Source organism: Staurois parvus, unplaced genomic scaffold (assembly GCF_062004578.1).
Source record: "Staurois parvus isolate SC_StPar_1 unplaced genomic scaffold, SC_StPar_1.0 ptg000287l, whole genome shotgun sequence".
Classification (NCBI taxonomy): Eukaryota; Metazoa; Chordata; class Amphibia; order Anura; family Ranidae; genus Staurois; species Staurois parvus.
Window position 1 is genome coordinate 18,124,577 of NW_028318083.1, and position 21,405 is coordinate 18,145,981.

At 39.4% G+C, this 21,405-nt stretch overlaps 1 protein-coding gene across 1 annotated transcript in view; it reads right to left on the reverse strand.

Moving 5' to 3' along the window:
• KDM1B (lysine demethylase 1B) overlaps positions 1-21,405 on the reverse strand; it is an 84,097-nt gene that overhangs the window by 61,490 nt on the left and 1,202 nt on the right. Inside the window, exons 2-4 of the mRNA XM_089682268.1 lie at positions 14,960-15,062; positions 8,761-8,885; positions 6,755-6,844 (exon numbers count right to left, since the gene is read on the reverse strand). Coding sequence (XP_089538394.1) covers positions 6,755-6,844; positions 8,761-8,885; positions 14,960-15,049 — 305 coding nt within the window. The 5' untranslated portion in view covers positions 15,050-15,062. The remainder of the gene's footprint in view (positions 1-6,754; positions 6,845-8,760; positions 8,886-14,959; positions 15,063-21,405) is intronic.

The window sequence follows — 21,405 nt, forward strand, 5'->3', positions numbered from 1 at the left end:
CACTTCCTCCCTCTTCTCAATGTCAAACAACACTTCCTCCCTCTTCTCAATGTCAAACAAACAACACTTCCTCCCTCTTCTCAGTGTCAAACAAACAACACTTCCTCCCTCTTCTCAGTGTCAAACAAACAACACTTCCTCCCTCTTCTCAGTGTCAAACAAACAACACTTCCTCCCTCTTCTCAGTGTCAAACAATCAGTGCTCTACAACATAATTTGCAACCATATATATATAATATTTTGCAGTGCAAAATAGATACTCATAAGAGGTCCTTCAAAACCTAAAGGAGTGTGTATCACTTTAAGAAAATCACAGAAAAAAGATTCCCGTATATAGAATCAAAGTGCAAGACTCAACATACATTGTAATGTACAAACAACACTCCCTAACCCTTCTCAGTGTCAAACAACTGGTGCTCTCCAACAAAATATGCAACCGTATATGTAATTTTTCTGTGCAAATAAATACTCACAAGGCCCATCTGAGACTGCAGATTCATTTAAAGGAGGACAGGCCTACAAAAGGATGTTCACAGAGTTCCTGCCACCCTTCCCACCGACACCCCATTACAGTACTAGGCACACAGATAGGATAGCACAGCCTGGTATACAAGGCGAGAGGGTTGAACAAGGGAGAGGTTGGGTGTTGGCATATTGCACATGAAAGCCAACATTCGATTTCACAAATGTACACACACTTCCAGGTGGTATAACAACTGTGGGTTTGTTTAAAAAGCATGTATTCCCAGCACCAGGACTCAAGTGGTAAACTAAAAAAGATTTTAAACGTACCCACTCTGTGCAAAAATATTGCAGAGAAGTGACTCACCTCCTCTTCTGGAGTTTCTCACCAGCATAGTCTGAACTGTGATGAGGGGGTACCTGTGCGGGCACACTCCAGATCCGAGTTGTGAATGCAGAGAATTCAAGTAAAAAAACTTTGTGTTTAAAACCACTTTAACTCTAGTCCTTCCACTTCACCACCAACCATACTCAGAGAAGCAAGAAAAGACTCATAGTGCTCACTGTAACTAATCTTTATTGCAGGATAAAAACAATTGCACTTACATAGTACAGCATAGCAGATTGCAGATGTGCTCCTGCAAACAGAGACGGCCATGATCCCTCTTTCCATTACCTACTTGCAAGAATCACACATTTTTTATTTATTTGTATTTGGATGAAGTACTGGTAATGGTATGAACATTTTTTAGTACTTACAGTATACTGTTGTGCATATATGATATACACCTAGTCTTGATTTGTTGGGTGTAAGGTATATGTCTTTGAATTTCTCTTTTATACAATATACTTTTATTATGCATATTTCATGTTTGTTCTTGTGGTACATTCACTGATTTACTGAGTGGCTCTGCAATTTGACTGAATTAGCCTGCACCTGCATGCTGGGATTGTTTGAGTCCTGCCAGCATGGTATTGAAGGAAGGCGTGTGGCACAGTTTCCTGTCAACTGCTAGGTGCCAGGATTGTTTATAAACGTGATGTGGGGGCAGAGACTCCAGTCCTCTGATAAAGTCTTTATAGACTTACTGCGTAAGGTATAGTCTCTACGCTGACATTATCACATTCGACAGAGGTTTGCTTTCTTGGTCAACCGTCTGCAGGAGCATAGGCGATGTGTATTGCCTTCATGTATATTTAATTCATTGTGTGCATTTCTGCAATCTGCTCTACTGCACCCTATAAGTGAAAATGTTTTTAACCTACAGTAAACATTAGTTATAGTGAGCACTATGAGTCTTTTCTTGTTTCTCTGAGTATGGTTGGTGGTGAAGTGGAAGGAGGAAAGGTAACCCTTAGGCTTCCCAGAGCTGCACAACTTCCTGAAACATATGAGCCTACAATCAACAATAACAGTAGAGGAATATTAACCATTTGGGTGTTCTGTGTGCTTCATGACCTCCTGCAAAAAGGGTCCTTCTCTTCAGGAGAACAGACACCTACTATCACTGACAATATCTAAGTGGTTTTTGACACAGGAATTTAGCATAGGAATCGTGTGTTTGCACATGAAGATACATTCCTAATGGAGTGGAGCACTGGAACACTATTCTGAAGCAATAATAATGCATTATGTGAATGTTGTTTTTTTGATGGACCTATTTGAATATTTATTTGCCCTGAAATATATTACATATATAGTTGCACATTCTGTTGGACAGCACCAACTGTTTGACACCAAGAAGGGCGATGAAGTGTTGTTTGTACATAAAAATGTATGCTGAGTTTTGCGCTATTGAATCTATATATTGGAATCTTTTTGCGTGATCCCTTTTCTTAAAGGGATACACATTTTAAGTTTTTAAAGTTGCACTTATTTGATTCACTCATTTTAGGTTTGATGGTGGGAACCATGGTTCAAGTGTTGGTAGGTAGAGTCATACAGTGCAAAGAAGCTTTTTTGTCTTTTTAATATGATAGTATAATCTCAAACTGAAAAAGATAGGAAGCAACTTATCATAGCAATTCCAATGGGACCAGGGTACACTGTGCTACACAAGTTAATAGGGAACTCTACAGAGCTGGACTTGGAGTTTACTCCTCCTCAAATCAAGAAAATTATGCACCAGACGCATACTTCCTCCATTAGTACTCACATTCAAGAATCCTCCTACAAATGTCTTACTAGATGGCATAGAACCCCTTCCCATCTGGTTCAGATCTTTCCTGAGGCTGACCATCAATACTGACGGGGCTGTAACCAAAGGGGCACATTCTTACATCTTTGGTGGTAATGCCCCATGATTAAGGCCTTTTGGGAAGAAATTACCCCATGGATTAAAAAACTGACCCTTAATACCCTCATCTGTTAAATCCTATAAAAAAAGTATTATCCCCCACTTGCTTAATTCAGCAAAATCTCTCATCCCACGCTTTTGGAAACAAGCCACCTGACCCTCTTTAATAGACTGGAAGAGAAAGGTGGATAATGTCATGAAAGCAGAATGCTGGGTGCACTTGTTTAACAATCAACAGGATAACTTTAAGGATGTTTGAGCAGGTTGGATGTGATACTCTACTGAGATACCTGATACATAAATGTCTATTTGGCATGTTATACAACTCCATGCTTAGCATCCCCAAGGACCATTATTGTGGACCATTTGAAAGACCCACCCCGGGATTTCTTTTCAGTGTAGGTTTTCGGATAAGTCTCTTTTGTTGTTTTCTTTTTCCATCTAAGTGTCACAATACCTTTGTTAAACCCAGCTACTGTCAATACATTTACTGTTTTTTTTGTTTACAAGCTTTTTTACTGGAAAATGTTTTACATAATAACATAAAAGGTAACAGTTGTAATACATAAATATATCAACAGATATACATAAAATTTTGAAGTATTACAATATATATAATCTTAATTTAAGTAAAATATCAAAAATATATGTCTACTTGTTACTTCTCAAAAAAATTAACTATACAAAATAGGGTACAGAATAAGGAAGATCAAAAAAAGAAAAGGAAATATGACCCTTGAAGGTGTAAATTGAGTGAAAAAAGATATATTACAATGCTTCAAAATCAGGATTTGTAATCTAATTACCATTTGAAAGCCTATAAAGAAACCGAGGATTCCATTTTAGACCGAATAATCTCTTCATGTTGATTAGTGTATAAAAATGTTTTTCCATAATCATAATTTCATCAATCCTAGCAATAATTTGTGGAAAGGGATCTATAGTAGTTTTCCAGTGAAGGGCTATTGCCCAGTGTGTTGCTACGCATATAGTATGTATGAGGTTTGTAAGAGATGAGGATATATCTGGAATACCTCTAAACCATAGGCAGTTATTGTACAGTATGTTAGGTTTACTTCTTTACCCTCCAAAGTGTTAATTAGAGTAAAGATCTCTTTCAATGTGGAAGCTAATGGCGTGCATTCCCAGCAGATATGCAAAAATGTACCAGGAAGGGAACAGCCTCTAAAACAAGATGGCGATACATTTGGGTAGAAAATTTGTAGGTGAGAAGGAGTGTAATACCATCTTGTAAATAATTTTACTGCTGTTTCACATATTGTTATAGATTTTGTACATTTACGAAAATTAGACCACACAGAGTCCTACTCTTGAGAAGAAAATTGCAAACCCAATTCAGCTTCCCATCTTAACATTTAGGGTAATTTGTCAACTAAAGTGGAAGAATTGAGATCATTATATAAAATTGAAATAAGACCCTTTCCTCTGGGGGGGGTTTATGACATATATGTTCATAGATAGTAAAGGAGGTAGCTTGAGGGTATTATAGAAAAGTCTTATTTGTAAGTAGTTTTGGTGTTCTGAAATGGGAGCTGCTTTAAGTTATTGTATTAAATTAAAGGGCAGTTATTTTATTGTGCACCCACCATTGGAAATCCTGTGGGGAGGAAAAAGCAGTTTAAAATCTAGGATCTTCTAAAAAAGAGGCTCTAGGTGAGGGACTGGATGTTAAATTCCAGTCTTTTTTACACTTAATTTCATAGAGTGCACTACTATTGTATTACAAGTAGCGATATAATTAGCCCAAAGGAGACCTGAAAGGTAAAATGATGAGATAGAGGCAGTTTCAAATAATAATCAAGGAATTTCAGGTTTTAAAACGTTTCATTGGGCTAATTGTGTTAGTAACAAAATATACCCACAGTTGTGGAAGACCTAAACCTTCAGATTTGTTTGAGTGGTATAGGAGTTTTTTAGAGTATCTTGGGGTTTATCATTCCAAATAAATGTATTAATGGGTTATTGGAGTTTAGAAAGATAAGTTTTAGATAAACAAAAATAGGTAGTGCTCTAAAAAGATATAGTAATTGGGGTAATATATTAATTTTAATAGCAGTTATTCTTCCCCAGAAAGAAAGGTGAAATGAGGCCTAGATTTTAGAAATTTGCCGAATTTTATGTTCTAATGGAGGATAATTACATGAAAATAGATTGTGGTAATTGGCTGAGAGGGAGATGCCTAAATATGGAACTGTAGCAGAAGACCAAGCGAACGGAAAATTACTTTTAAGATTTTCTAGTTCTAAAAGGAGAAACATTAATCGGTAACGCTAATGATTTAGAAACATTCATTTTTAAGCTTGATAGATTGGCAAATTTAGTCAAAGTATCTAAAAGATTGGGAACTGATATAAAGGGGTTTGTCAAGAATTATAAGTCGTCATCAGCCTATAAACATATTTTAAATGTAGATGAACCTCTACATTTTCTGTTTTGATTACTGGTTTATACTGATTTCTTTGGGTCCTCTTTTATGATATTATTGACCAGGCGAAGTGTATTCTATATGATGCTTTTTTATGGTTGTGTACTGCATCCTTTTCTCGGATGTGACTCCTATGATGTTTTTTTGCCTTCCCTTTACTTTTTATATTGTAAAACCCTATTAAAACATGATTACATAATTGGGACCTCTACAGTTCCCTAACAGTTATTTTAATCTGATTACATTTTTGAACCTGCTAATAAACAGTTGCTAAAGATATTCAATTGCATTTCTTTTAAATGTCAAGAACAATGCTCAAAGCATGGCATCAGCCATTCAGCCTGCTTAGACAGTACTATAGAGATAGAAATCAAAGCAAGTAAATAAAACTCACCTAAACAGAGAAAAGCCAAACATGCCCCCTGGAGTTCCAGCAGTGGTATATACCAGACGTGTTCACCCACTACCACAAGGCAACAGCAATATCCATTGAACCAAAGCTCTTTAACCACTTCCCGACCGGCCGTTGCATATAAACGGCCGGACGGTGGCAGTACAGGGTCGGGTGGCCGTTTATGAACGGCTTCCCTGCACCCTGCTTGTGCGCGCTCCCTGGGACCCTGCTTGTGCGCGCTCCCTGCCCGCTGTGTCCTCCGGACACAGTGAAACACCGATCGTCGGACGGGACCTCTGTACGAGGTCCCGATCATGTGATCACTGATTGGCCAATCAGTGATCACATGCAAAGTAGTAAGCAAGATGTCACTTGTGACATCATTGCTTACTACGTGTGAAATCTGTGAATGATCACAGAGGTCACATGGTACAAGGCTATTCACAACAGCCTTGTACCATGTGACAAGCTGTGACCAATCACAGCTCACTCTGTATTTCTCAATGAGTGCACGAATGCAGACAGAGAGAAAGAGAAATGATTGCTTTTACATCCTATATGGGTGTAAAAGCAATCATTGTAAAAAAAAAAAATAAATCTTCATCACCCCCCACAAGTAGTACAGTGTCACCATGGTGACACTGTACTGCTAGGGTGACAGTATGTAAAAAAAAAAAAATAAATAAAAAATAATAATATAAAAAAATAAAATAAAAATGTAAAAAAAAATGTTTAAAAATTATAATTTTTGGTTATAAACTAATTTGTTTTTGTTTTTTTTTACTAAAAAGATAACGAAATACATTTTGGCAAAGATTTATAATGAAATATTATTTATTTGCAAAATGTTATAAAAAAACACTTTTGTTCAAAATTTTTGGACTTTTTCATTTACATAGCAAAAAAAATAAAAATCCCAGCAGTGAATAAATACCACCAAAATAAAGATTTATCTGTCGCAAAAAAATGGTAAAAAATTAATTTGGGTACAGTGTTGCATGACTGCGCAATTGTCATTCAAAGTGTGATAGCGCTGAAAGCTGAAAATTGCCCTGGTCAGGAAGGGGGTAAAAGTGTCCGGTCTGGACGTGGTTAATCACACATGTATTGTGAAAACAGATCAGAAATAACTGAAAAATGCAATATAGCACATACCTCCTATAGTAATGGTCAAAACATTCATTGCAGAAATGCTCTCCACAGGAAAGGTGATACCACCTTGATGTATAACCATTCTTAGCACACCTGAAATTAAAATGGTGTAATTACTATCAACTGAGGTTCATTTTTTTGTTACAGTTTTGTGGCTTGCAGCTCATGCAATAAGAATATAAGCCATATATGATAAGAGTTATAAGGTAACTGAACATTGGATTAAACAAACTAAATAAGCATCCGACAAACATGGTCTGCTTTGTGTGTAGTATCGGCTGCATTGCCCTACGTGATAACAGTCTTTAGAGCCACTTCTTCCGACATTAGCACCCAGCCATACGCACAAGCTGAGGGTAAATTGACCCTCTCTACTAATCCCACACTAGCAAAAGCTCTCTGCTAGTACTGTGATGAATGGAATTGGTGACTGTTGACACTGCGCACAAGCTGTGAAAAGGCAATGGCAGTAGGTACTGGAGTTATTGATTGCAAAGCAGTCTAGTTCTGCGTGATGATTACTTTGATTTGCTCAATGTACGGTTATAGATTAATCTGCCACATATAACCTAACCTTAATCAGCATGAAAGTAATTTCTTTGGATCTAAGAGACATACTGTACATGAGGAAAAAAACAAGGATTTGGGCCAGTCGTAACCAATTAAAGGATAAGTTCACCTTAAAAAAAAAAATAATAATAATAAATGCACATTTTTTTTATAGGTAAAAGAAACTTGTATTTATTTATTTATTTATTTTGCTTGGCAGCCTGTAAAGAATTCCACTCGCAATCAGATGTCAGGCTCTTGCAGACTGTCAGTACACTGTCTGCCCGTACGTCTAATATGGGCAAGCAGTTACTGAAATCTAGGATGGTGGGGTGGTGAGGTGGTGGATGCTCAACATGTTACTAAATATCTGTGTAACATGTGATATGTTGAGAAAGTTCAATTTACCCTTTAACTAAGTTTATGTAATGTAGTCCAAGCAACAAGAAAAATTATTCTATCTTGAATTAAATAGACTGAATTTGGAAAGTATATATTTAATGTTATGAGGAAGTGCTGAACTAAGCGTAAAACATGTCAGCCATCTTTCTCCTTCCAAACTGTCTACACTGGCTGTTTTTATGCATATATTTTCATAATAAAGATGGCTTAAAGAAGATCTATGGAGTGCAGTCATCTGGATTCCTTTTCTTGTGTTGCGATCTGGGCTGGCACCCTTTATATGCTGAACTGTAGAATCCTGTGGTTTGGGCTCATATGTAGCAGCGGGAGTTTGTCTTCCTATGCTTCCATTTTGTTTTTTTTTTGCCCAGTGGATAAGTTGATCAAATGTAAAGCTGGCCATAAATGTTATTTTCATTAACAAAAAAAACACAAAAACAGATTCCTCCATCCACACAAACGAGGTGGATGAAGGAATCTCTCCCACTGAGACATTGTAATCTGACAGAGGGAATCTCCTTTGTCTGGATACACTGATCAGCAGCTGCAGTCACTGATCGATAAAAGTTTTCCAACAATCCCGTTTGACAAAAGTCGTTCTAATGGTTCTTGAGGCACTGGCAGAATTTCAGTTCATCTATAACTAGCTTATGTACTGGATACATTTATGTTTTCTCATACTAGATACTCTCATATTAAATACACAACATCATTCTGTTAAACAAAGTTGGAAATACTTCCTAATTAACAAGGGTTTTAAAGGATGTGAAGGTAAAGCTAATTGCTTTTGCATAAAGCTCCCCTTTGAGGATACATGCATTTCCATAAGCACTGTAAAACATTTCTTGGGTTTCCCTCTTCATTCAGCTATTCGTGTATAACCAGATATTATGCTATACAAGCATACTCTCCAAACAAGCTATTCAAAGCATGACAGAAAATCAGCCTGGTAATGAAGTGGCTTTGTTGTATCATATCAACCACCTGCTGGATGCAAATGGTAAATACTAATTTACGTTACATTACAAATACCTACATTAAAACAAAAGCCTGCTTACCTTTCAGAAGCACTAGCAAAGCAAACTGGACATGTTGCTGTGCATCCCGCCTTTTCACACTTCCTGTATTTCTTCTCTGAAAACTCATCATCATCATCTAGTGCTTCACTTGCTTTCTTCTTTACCTGAACACAGGAGAACAGAAAATGAACCTACATGAACCTATACCTCTAGACATAGTTCATAAAGAATATAAGAGTCTTAAGCATAAACTACATTAGGTGATGATCAATGATAAACGTACCTAGACGCTACATAATACCCAAACTGAATTGGCCAAGACATGGGACTTATAAATCCATTATTCATCCTTGGATCACTGAGGCTCAGGAAGGATCAATTCTTCTTTCCCCTACTTCCTTGTCTCTTTTCAGTCAACCATATGGAGGCCTTCACCCCATTATTGGGGGCATGATCATATGCTACAGTTCCTACTTGGCATAAAATGGCAAACCTAATTTGTATTTGCTACTTACATCAATACATGTACAAATGAGCAATAGAAAAGATTTTGAGACAATAATTTTTATTAATATACAATCCTGGTCAAAGTTTTGAGAATGACACAAATATTCATTTACCTGTACGGAAACACGTGCAGTCATCAGTCAACCATTTATTGAATCATCAAGAACTTCAAGCAGAGAAGTTCAATTGTTGTGAAGAAGGCTTCAGGGCGCCCAAGTAAATCCAGAAAGTGCCAGGACCGTCTCCTAAAGTTGATTCAGCTGCGGGATCAGGGCAACACCAGTGCTGAGCTTGCTCAGGAATGGCAGCAGGCAGGTGTGAGTACATCTGCACGTGCAGTGGGGACAAGACATTTGGAGAATGGCCTGGTGTCAAGAAGGGCAGCAAAGAAGCCACTTTTCTCCAAGAAAAAACATCAGGGACAGACAGATATTCTACAAAAGGTACAGGGTTCGGACTGCTGAGGACTAGGGTAAAGGCATTTTCTCTGATGAATCCCCTTTCTGATTGTTTGGAGCATCCGGAAAAAGTGGGCTCACTAACAATTTAGCCTAAGAACACAGCCATGAATAAAGAATGGTACTAAAACCTCCCCCGAGAGCAACTTCTCCCAACCATCCACGAACAGTTTGGTGATGAACAATGCCTTTTCCAGCATGATGAAGCACCTTGCCATAAGGCAAAAGTGATAACTAAGTGGCTTGGGGAACATGGCCATGGCCAGGAAACTCCCCAGAGCTTCCTGCCATTGAGAGCTTGTGGTTAAAGTGTTACAAAACCCAGGACCCTGCATTCACTATGTCAGGTCTCCCACAGCACACAGAACATGGAAATGCAATTATTTTAGTAAATATAAACTGCTAAATACTTTTTCTCATCAGCAGTTAGAGCAGTGTGACTTCTATCAGTGTCCAGCAGAGCATTGGTTACAGCTTGTAGGAGGAGTTTTAATTCTCCTGTAGGAGGATGCAAGACTCCTGACCTTTGTCTGGGCAGTGCTGATTGGCTCTGTACTGATCACATGCACTCTCCCAAGAAAACAAAACACTCTCTAGCAATACACACCAAAGTAAGTATGTGCAGCTTGCCCCCAAGCCTCTGTTCTATCAGAAGATATTTATGAGATACTGGAACAAGGGGAGGATCAGAGAATACAGGATCAAACTTTTTTTTACACAATGTGGAGGATTAACCCCTTAGATTCCACAGTGGGTATAACAAGCATGCTTTACTGCATATACAGACTGATTTTACTGTTGCGGGTTTAGTAACACTTTAATCCTCAAGAGGCAGGTGAACAAAATAAAAACCCACAAATTCGGACAAACTACAAGCATTGATTATGCAAGAATGGGCTGGGCTCAGTCAGGATGTGGCCCAGGAGTTTACTGACAGCATGTCAGGGATAATTGCAGAGGTCTTGAAAAAGAAGGGACAACACTGCAGATATTGGCTCTTTGCATAAACTTAATGTACCTGTCAATAAAACACTTATGAAAGGCTTGTAATTATACTTCAGTATACCATAGTAACATCTGACAAAAAGATCTAAAAACACTGAAACAGCAGACCCTGTGAAAATTAATATTTGTGTCATTCTCAAAACTTTTGGCCAGGGCTATAGTCTGGATGTAAACATGTGCTTGATAGAGCTATCATTACCCTTGTTTGTCAAAATTGATGCCTTTTATCTAAAAGAAATAGCTATAAACACATACAATAAATCTAATTATAAGTTCTGCATTACAAAACAAATTGCCTACATCCCACATACCCTCATAAGCAACAATAAGGTTACTGTCAAAAATGGTTGATCCATTAATATACAGGTGAAACTCGAAAAATTAGAATATTGTGCAAAAGTTCATTTATTTCAGTAATGCAACTTAAAAGGTGAAACTAATATATGAGATAGAGTCATTACATGCGAAGCAAGATAGTTCAAGCCGTGATGTCATAATTATGATGATTATGGCTTACAGCTCATGAAAACCCCAAATCCACAATCTCAGAAAATTAGAATATTACATGCAATCAATAAAACAAGGATTGTACATAGAACAATATCGGACCTCTGAAAAGTATAAGCATGCATATGTACTCAGTACTTGGTTTGGGCCCCTTTTGCAGCAATTACTGCCTCAATGCGGCGTGGCATGGAAGCTATCAGCCTGTGGCACTGCTGAGGTGTTATGGAAGACCAGGATGCTTCAATAGTGGCCTTCAGCTCTTCTGCATTGTTCCGTCTTATGTCTCTCATCTTTCTCTTGGCAATGCCCCATAGATTCTCTATGGGGTTCAGGTCAGGCGAGTTTGCTGGCCAATCAAGTACAGTAATCCCATGGTCATTGAACCAGGTTTTGGTGCTTTTTGCAGTGTGGGCAGGTGCCAAGTCCTGCTGGAAAATGAAGTCAGCATCCCCATAAAGCTCATCTGTGGAAGGAAGCATGAAGTGCTCCAAAATCTTCTGGTAGACGGCTGCGTTGACCCTGGACTTAATGAAGCACAGTGGACTAACACCAGCAGATGACATGGCTCCCCAAATCAACACAGACTGTGGAAACTTCACACTGGACTTCAAGCATCTTGCAGTGTGTGCCTCTCCATTCTTCCTCCATACTCTGGGTCCTTGGTTTCCAAATGAGATGCAAAAGTTGCTCTCATCAGAAAAGAGGACTTTGGACCACTGAGCAACAGCCCAGGTCTGTTTTTCTTTAGTGCAAAGTGAAAAAAAACAAGAAGCGCACCAACCTTGCGCATTACCTCAGTAACCAAAATTTATTAGTAAAGGAATGGTACTCACAAACAGTGAATAAAAACAGACATGTAAGTCCTCCAAGGGACTTCAGAGACAAGAGGCCAGCGCAAATCCCATCATGGGGGTAGACACTCAGTACAGCTGACGCGTTTCGAAGGACGTACCTTCTTCCTCAGAGCTTTTTTTTCACTTTGCAGTATTGTTTGGGCTTCCCCAGCCTTGTTTTGGAGCTGCATGACCTTTCATGCTCTGGTGGTCGTTTCGTTTGGGTTTGATCTCACCTACTCGCCACCGGCCTGGGTCCTGGAGCGCAGGAGGAATCGTATTTTGTCCACTGTTTTTCTTTAGCCCAGGTAAGACACTTCTGACGTTGTTTGTTGTTCAGGAGTGGCTTGACAAGAGGAATACGACATTTGAAGTCCATGCCCAGGATCTTTTCAGAGGTCCGATATTGTTCTATGTACAATCCTTGTTTTATTGATTGCATGTAATATTCTAATTTTCTGAGATTGTGGATTTGGGGTTTTCATGAGCTCTAAGCCATAACCATCACAATTATGACAAATCCCGGCTTGAACTATCTTGCTTTGCATGTAATGAGTCTATCTCATATATTAGTTTCACCTTTTAAGTTGCATTACTGAAATAAATGAACTTTTGCACGATATTCTAATTTTTCGAGTGTTACCTGTAGACACAGATGCATTAAAAAGCTGTATGCCCAAGACAAATGCAAGTTAGTGTGAAACCAGAGTGTGTGGAAGATAAGATCTGTGACAAAAGTCAACTTTATTAGGCCTCATGCACACTGTGTGTTAAATCACTGCTTTTAGGGGTGTCTGGCATTTTTTTCAGCCTCTAAATGCCCCTCCATGTTAGTCTATTTGTCTATGCATACATAGGTGTTTAGGGGCGTAAAAAATGATTTATTTCTTTAACCCTAGGCATGTTCAGCACTTGAGCGTTATTTCCTTTCAATGTCTAGAATAATTTATTATTCTGGCCACTAAAATGAGTTAACACCCAATCCCTTGGCGAGCCTAAATGCATCTAGATGTGTTTATGAGCATCAAGAGTTTTTTCTGCCAAAACGCTGCTGTAAGGAGGAAAGGCATTTAGGAGAGCTGGGTAAACTCCATGTGCTCATGGGGTAGACCCCACATACTGAAAATATTTATTTCATAGTACACCTGTCAGAAAAAAAAAAAATCAAAAATCATACCATGCATGACATGTATACTTTCAGCAATTTTCAAGTGCACCCACTGCTGGGCTGTTTCAGTCTGCAAGCTTTAATATTTCCCACTAGTGCTGTAGGCTGGAAAACCCTTTCCCCCAACTTCCTATCAGCCAGTAAGGCTGCCCACAGTAAAGACATGCCAACATAAAGGTGTGGGAAGGAGTAGGACAATCTGCAGATCTACCAGAAAGCGTTGAAGCTTTCAGATCAAAGTCGTCTACAATTTGGGGGTTCCAAGACACTCTGAAGGAATGCATTGACATCTCTAAGTTCTCTCTTTGCTGCTCCCTCATGTGAAAATGTAAAGAAAGCATATAGCAAGAGAAATATGTAGGCTGATACCTATATGTCACTGACTTAAAGGATAAGTTCACCTTTCCAAAAAAATAATAAATGCACATTTTTTTGCAGGTAGAAAAATGTGCATTTATTATTGTGTTAGGAGCCTGTAAAGTATTGCACCAGCAATCAGCAGATCACTGGTGCCATGCAGGTCTCCTGCACGCTGTCATTGTATCTGCTTGCTCGTACATCCCCTTCGGGCAAGCCGATATTTGCTGACATGAGGATTCAATGAACAACCATCGCACTCACAGTGCAGTGGTAATTCATTGAGAACTAAAAGCCAAAAGGCTGACGGGGACTTGTACAATTATTCACAAAATACTTTGATTGAAAGAAGCGGCCATGTAGTCAGAGCTCCGCACGACCACGCTGCTTTTGAAAACTGACAGCTAGTACCGGAAACTTTTCCCTGTACTTCTGTCACGGGGGGGGGGGGGCAATGGGCTGCTGCAGGATCGGGAACATGTTACATGTTCCACCCTAAAAACAGGCGGAAAATGTAACATGTTCCCAAAGGTGAACTTATCCTTTAATACCTTTATAAGTATGAGTAATAAACACAGAGCAAGCATGCAAAAGTGAAGTCAGAACGTCTGATCCGAGTCTCAGTCTCCAATGATTTGACACATCAGTAAGTACACATACAGCAGAATCCAAAAATAGAGCAGTTTTGGCTTCTGGCTCAGCAATGTTACCTGTCGGAAGTTTGACAGGCAGGCAACTATTTTAAGGAATGTGGTAAAATAAAATCCAAAGGTTTGTGAAGAAAGGCAGGATCCAGCTTCTACAGCAGGTGCCCATTATGCTGTTTACTCGAGGCCAGTGAGTTAGCAGAGCACCCAGAGGAAAATCTAATGCATGCGCATGTAGGGAGCAGAAAGAGTGACTGCCAATCAACCAGGTTCAGAGATCGCAGTGTCTTTTCCAAAGACTCAGAAAAAAGACAACGATCTCTGAATCTGGCCAATTAAAAGCCGTTCTCTCTGTGCATGCTTTAGACCTTTATCCAGATGCCCCACTGACGTGCTGGCCACAAGTAAGTGGCATCTTGAGCACTTGCTGCAGAAGCTGGATCCTGTGCTGGATTTGTTTTCCCACATTCCTTAACAGAACTGAACCAGACCACATTCCCACAAGTAACAAGTTCTGCTCTCTTTAAAGACACTGTTTTCCATGTGCTTACTAATCTGTGGGTTCACTGGAGAATGTTTCCCTACTTAACAGTGTTTAGTAGCAATATTGGCAACAATATTTTAACATTATCCAATACTTTGTAACAGTGTCTTTCCAATTCACATTACTGGTGAGCACAGATCCTTGCTTGAATTACAGTAGACTTCTGATGGCTTCACATATAGTTTACCAAACAGCAATGAAAGACTTGATACCTGCCGGATTGAAGACCGTACAGGATGGCTGTCAGATGAAGTGTCAATCGCAATTGGCTTTTTCTTTGTTCTCCCTTTATTTCCAGACATACTTTCAAGTTACCTGTGTTATTAAAAAATGCTTGCATTATTAGTAAGAATTAATATAAATACTTGCCACTAAAGAGCATGTTTTGGAATGTTTTGCATATAAGAGGAGTGGACAAATTGAATGGGATTTAGAAGTCAACAGGACATTTTGTAAAGTCAGGAACCAAACCTCTTGACGACAACTCCCCAGCAGCACCATGAAAAACTAGGCACCGCTATACTTCATTTGGTGCATGACAACTAGGATCTGTCCAGCCCTTGCCAATTTATTCTCTCATTATTTCTGTAAAATAGGTCAACAGTTTCTGTCTATAAGGGCTCCTCTAGGCAGGCTTTTTTCTCAACATTCAAAGGGTATGTCATCAAAAACTTTTTTCTAGTTTTAGACAAGAGTGGGAAAGATTAGAACACCAGTCAGTTTTTACTGCTATCAGGGGCTCCATTAAAGATGTGAAGAAAAAACTGCAACATAGACACAGATAAAATAAAAACATGACAGAGATTCCAGCCTTCTCCTATTCTACTAAATGAAAGCATTATTATTTTTGTTTGTATTGCTGTTGGAGAGTTCCTCTTTTCCTGTCTGGTAAAATGTGGTTGACTTGATAATGAGGATAAATCTCTCTTAGCCCTGGTTCACATATATGCGGCCAAGAAGGCTGCGCTTTGTGCGGGCACGAGAGCCTATTCATTTTAATGGACTCCCATGCCCTGTGACACGCAGAGAAGAAGTCTTCTGAAAACGCAGCCCACACAGGAACCTCGGTTCCCAGTACGGTTGCGTTTTCCAGTGCGGGCGGCGTGCCATTAGAACTAATGGCACCTGCCCGCGGGTCTGCATTTCTCTCTGCAGGTGGTGCGGCTGCACAGATTTTCGTGCGGATCCGCAGCGGCACCACCCACACAGATGTGAACCTAGCCTAATGGGAGTTAAAGATAGCAGCAAAAACCCAATAGGAGTTCTAATCCTTGCCTTCTCTATCTAGAACTAGAAAATATGTTTTTGCCTTTACATATGCTTTGAAATAGTGAGGCACTAATATATCTGCCACTGAAAATTATCGTCCAAAAATAGGGTTATCTGCATTTTGCTGCTATGAAAAAAAAGTGCCAATAATCGTAATTGACTTCAATGCAAATTCACATACCACTGACTTCAATGCAAAAACACCCCCTATTGACTTCAATGCAAAATCATGTCCCATTGACACCAATACAAAAAAAATGCCCCCTATCGACTGCAATGCAAAATCGCGTCCCGTTGACTTCAATGCAAAATCGTGTCTCATTGACTTCAATGAAAAATTGCATCCCATTGACTTCAATGCAAAATGCCTCTATTTAATTTTTTTATTTGATATATATTTCATTTTATTTTCTATTCAATTTTTGTGTGTTAATTTAAAAAAAAATATTTTACATTTCTAGATTGTATTTTTTTAATTCATATTAATTTAAATTCATGATATTAAATAAAAAGTTAAAAAAAATACAAATATATTTAAAAAAATGTTGGTTTTGTTTTTTGGCCCACTGCATCCTGAATTTTCAGTTTTGGTCCAGAATTTTCATTTCTGGTGCACCACTACTTTGAAAGCATTCTTCAAGCACAATTCAACAGTGTTCGGTTCCCTTTCAAATGAATTGAAATTTGCAGTGTTTGCCCTGCTTTGCATTTCTTTGAATCCAGCAGGTTCTATTGAGTAGTGTTCATGATGAAGGCAAGAGCAGCTCAAGCTTTGTCCCTGCATTGCAGTGGTGCTGAGTTTGAAGGCAGAAGGCAGATTTTGTAAACGAAGCTTATCTACACGGCTGTAAGCCTACATTCACACCTGATCAGAGCATAAGCAGAGCACATTCCTGGTGATTTTTAAGGGTTTTTCCCCCAGGCATGTTACGGCTGTTTTTCAGGAGTATTACAGGCGTTTTACAGGCAATTTTGTGTATCAAGCTTTAGGAGTTTATATCCTGGGCTGGGTAAGGGGAAGAGGGCAGTTCTATTGGAGAGGAGGATTTCTTCAAGTGGTAAAAAGTGTGTATTACACATTTATAGATGTTCCCATTGAAGTCTATGGGACCTAAAACTCTTGAATGAGCTCAAAAAAGCTCATGTACTTTTTTGAGCATACGGCATAGAGCACAGAGTGACTGAGCATACAAATGTGAACAGGCACAGTTGGAAAGAATAGGATTCAGCGCAGTCAGGCTTAGGGAAATAAGCAGAAAAATGCTCAAGTGTGAATGGGGGCTTAACTCAACCTCATCCATTTCAACAAAACATTCAATAAAAAACATAAATACAGATGTGCCTTAATTTTCAAAGCTCACACAAGGATAATTATCTTTAATTTTAAAAAATAAGAATTGATTAGCAGAAGCCAATATCTTTGTGAACTGAGCCCATGGTCTTTAAGGAGATTCTGACATAAACTAAAAAAATGCAGTTAAATGCACAGAAAAATGAAAGCGGTAGTAAGTTCTAGAAAAAAAAAACAAGACAAAGGCATAATGTGCTAGTATGCATTGCATACGTGTGTGTTTGCGTCTGCATTTGGAATGCCATTAACAATTAATGGCACTGAAAGCCATAATTGTTAATTGTGCATGAGCGTGTTCCTGGCAATCAAGGGGTTAAATGTGATGACTGGTGTACTGACAGGCAAGCTGACGCTATCTGGGAGGGGCGTGAAAACCGCGGGAGCATGAATCACGTGTATATATATATATATATATATATATGTGTGTGTGATTTTGCGCACCCATGCCGCCCTGTAGCAGTATTTCTGCTATAAGGCGGTCAGGAAGCGGTTACAGAAGCGGTTTGTGTTACTTTGCTGCGTTACTTTAACTGACAATTGCGCGGTCATGCAATGCTGCACCCAAATTAAATTGACGTCCTTTTTTTCCCCACAAATTGAGCTTTCTTTCGGTGGTATTTGATCGCCCCTGCATTTTTTATTTTTTGCGCTATAAAAAAAAGGCTGACAATTTTGAAAAAAAAACAATATTTTGGACTTTTTGCTATAAAACATGTCCAGTAAAAAAATGTAAAAATCAAATTTCGTCATAAATGTTGGCCAAAATGTATTCTGCAACATGTCTTTGCTAAAAAAAATCCCAATACGTGTAAATTAATTGGTTTACGTGAAAGTTATAACATTTACAAATGGCGGTATAGATACTGGATTTTGAATTTTTTTTCATACTAATAATGGCGGCGATCAGCAACTTATGGCGGCGATCAGCGACTTATGGCGGGACTGCGGCGAACATTCTGACACTGGGGGGGAACTGACTTGGGGTCACTGACATCCCCAGTGACACAAATACAGTGAGCAGTGCAACAAAAAAACACTGACGCTGTACTAATGGCACTGGGGAGGAAGGGGTTAACTTTTTTAGGCAATCAAAGGGTTAACTGTGTGAGGGAAATGTTTTACTAGTGGGCAAGGGGTGTGTTCTTCACTATTGCACGCTGTCCCGGAAAGCTAATCTCTGCATTCCGGAACAGTGAGCTGGAAACTAACAGGGAGCAGAGCTGCATTGAAAACAATGCAGCTGTGCTCTGTGTCACTGTTTGCCGGCAATCGCCGGGACCCGGCGGGTAATGACCAGTCGGGACCCGTTGATTGACACCCGTGGTAGTGATCGGCGGCGTGCGTAGATCGGTCGCGCGCCCCCTACCTGATATGCAAAATGACGTTTTAAAGCGTGATTCTGCACAGCGGTGCCACCCTGCCACAGTATATATACTGTGGCTGGTAGGCAATCGGTTAATAATTATTATAATAATGATAATAAAATCCTTTCCTAGAAGACAGAGGAAGCTTTTTTTCCTTTCTGCAACAAATGTACACTACTGGTATACTGGTGCATAGGGAAGCTGGAATTTAGAAAAAAAAAGAACTTAGCCTTTATAAGGGTTGATGGTCAAGTAAAAGTAACTAAATCGAGCAGAACTACAGTGCATCTGAGCAACACAAACCAAAAATGCTACGAGGGACGTTTAAACCAAACCGGGACTTTTAATTTTACAGGTATAAAAAGGGATGCTTGCCTGGTGGTATGCTGTAGTAAGTGACAAGTGTGTCCTATTACTGATAGGCGGTGCACATGTCACTGGCCAGTACAGAGACGGTTAATCAAGATGGCAGACAACAGTGTTAGGGTTCATGTACACTGCAGCTGATAAACTCACGTTCAGGAGCTTTTCTGAACTCTCCCTAATGTTTTCCTATGTGTCCATGTACACTATGTCGTTTACAGTCGTTTACAGGCAGTTGAGTTTACAGTCGTTTTTTTTAATGCCCCAAACTTGTGCTCAGGAGTAGATTTTATCAGTGTTTCGAAAGCCAAACGCCTGTAAATGCGGCTAACCGCGTTTATAAGAATTTGTGTTTAGAAGTGTTTTATTAACTGTACTATATCCAGATGCTGTCCAGAGCCTTTTTTTATCATCAAAAATGCATGCAAAGCATTTTCCATATATTCAAATGGACCTAGTACACCAGCGCAGTCAGTTCCAGGTTTTGCATGAAGGAAAAAATAGTAGAACGTGCTGCATTATGCTCATGATGGGATCCATAGTGAATACAACCAGAAACGATAGGTCATCTCAACACATACTGCTCTCTCTGCTTCTGCTCTCTCTATTTCTCTCAAAATGTCTGAAATAGTAAATTTTTTTACTGTTTTTCAGTGCATTCTGGGCATTTTGGAAGGTCTCCTGAGGTTATTTTAAAAAAATGCTTCTAAAGCAAACGCTCATAAACGTGCATAAACACGGTATGCAAACTCGGCTAAACAGACATTTTTCAACCTACATTTTCCAGCAGTCAGTTTCTATCATTCAGAAGTGTTTTCCAAACATCCTGTGTACATGGAGCCTTAGTGTGTGCATGGAACAGGGGATTTTCTACCGTGTGGTGCCACTGTCAACAGGGAATATTACTGTTGTGTTCTGAGTGATGTGCATATGCGTCTGTGGAAAAAACTGCCTGGTTTGATCACTAAGGGCATCCTGTTTCTCCAGAACTGCTCACAAGCTCATACTGCTCACTGCACTATGTGCACATTACAGCAACTTGGCTGGGAGGTATTGGCACATCCCCCTTACAGTCCTGATCTCGCTCTGAATGATTTTCACCTGTTTGGACCCCTAAAAGAGTTCCTCAGAGGTCAGCATTTCAGCACTGATGACGAAGTGAAGCCGGCTGTCCTAGGATGGTTCAGATGTACTGACAAATCTTTCTATGCCGAAGCTTTGCAGGCATTAATTAAGTGATAAGTATGTAACTGTAGCAGGGGAGTATGTTGAAAAATAAATGCAGTTTCCACTCCTTGAAATTTGTTCTTTTATCATACAGTATAAACTCAAAAGTCCCAGTTTGACTTGAACGCCCCTCATATTTAATTCATTTTTAATATTCAAAGCAAACTCCATGTCTCCATGCTTTATTTTGCTGAGAAATCACTTTGAAAAACACCCCTTAGCATTGCTGACTGAAGCCATCTTGAGTAATGGCAGAAGAGTCATGTAGCATTTACTTCCTGGAATCCATCTGTCCTCAGCTCATGCATACAAGCAGGGAGTGTGTTTAGCTGAGAAAACCCCTTCTCCTCTCCTGAAGACTCCTGGGATGTATGACATCATTTGCCTAGGCATGGAAACCAGGAAGTAACTAAAGAAATTTAAAAACAGTTTAACCACTTCAAGACCGGACACTTTTAACCCCTTCCTGTCCAGGCCAATTTTCAGCTTTCAGTTATATCACACTTTGAATGACAATTGCGCAATCATGCAACACTGTACCCATATGAATTTTTTAGTATTTTTTGAGACAGATAAAACTTTATTTTGGTGGCATTTATTCACCACTAGAATTTTTATTTGTTTTGCTATATAAATGAAAAAGTCCAAAAAATTTTTAAAAAAGTGTTTTTCTTATAACATTTTGCAAATAATCTTTCTTCGAAAATCTTGGCCAAAATTTATTCGGTTACCTTTGCAATTGCCGGTTCTCGGCTGCACTTTCCTCATGCTGTCAGAGCGTGAGGAAAGTACTGCCGAGAACCGGCAGTTGTCAGAGCGGGGATCGGCACCGATCATCAGGGCACTGATGATCACTGCCCTGATGATCGGTGCCCAGCAGTGCCACCCATCAGTTCCACCCACCTGTGCCCAGCAGTGCCACCCACCAGTGCTTATCAGTGCCACCCACCTGTGTCCACCAGTGCCACCCACCAGTGCCCATCAGTGCAGTCAGTCAGTGCCACCAGTCAGTGCCTAGCAGTTGTGCCAGTCAGTGCCCAGCAGTTGCGCCAGTCAATGCCAAGCAGTGCCGCCTATCAGTGCT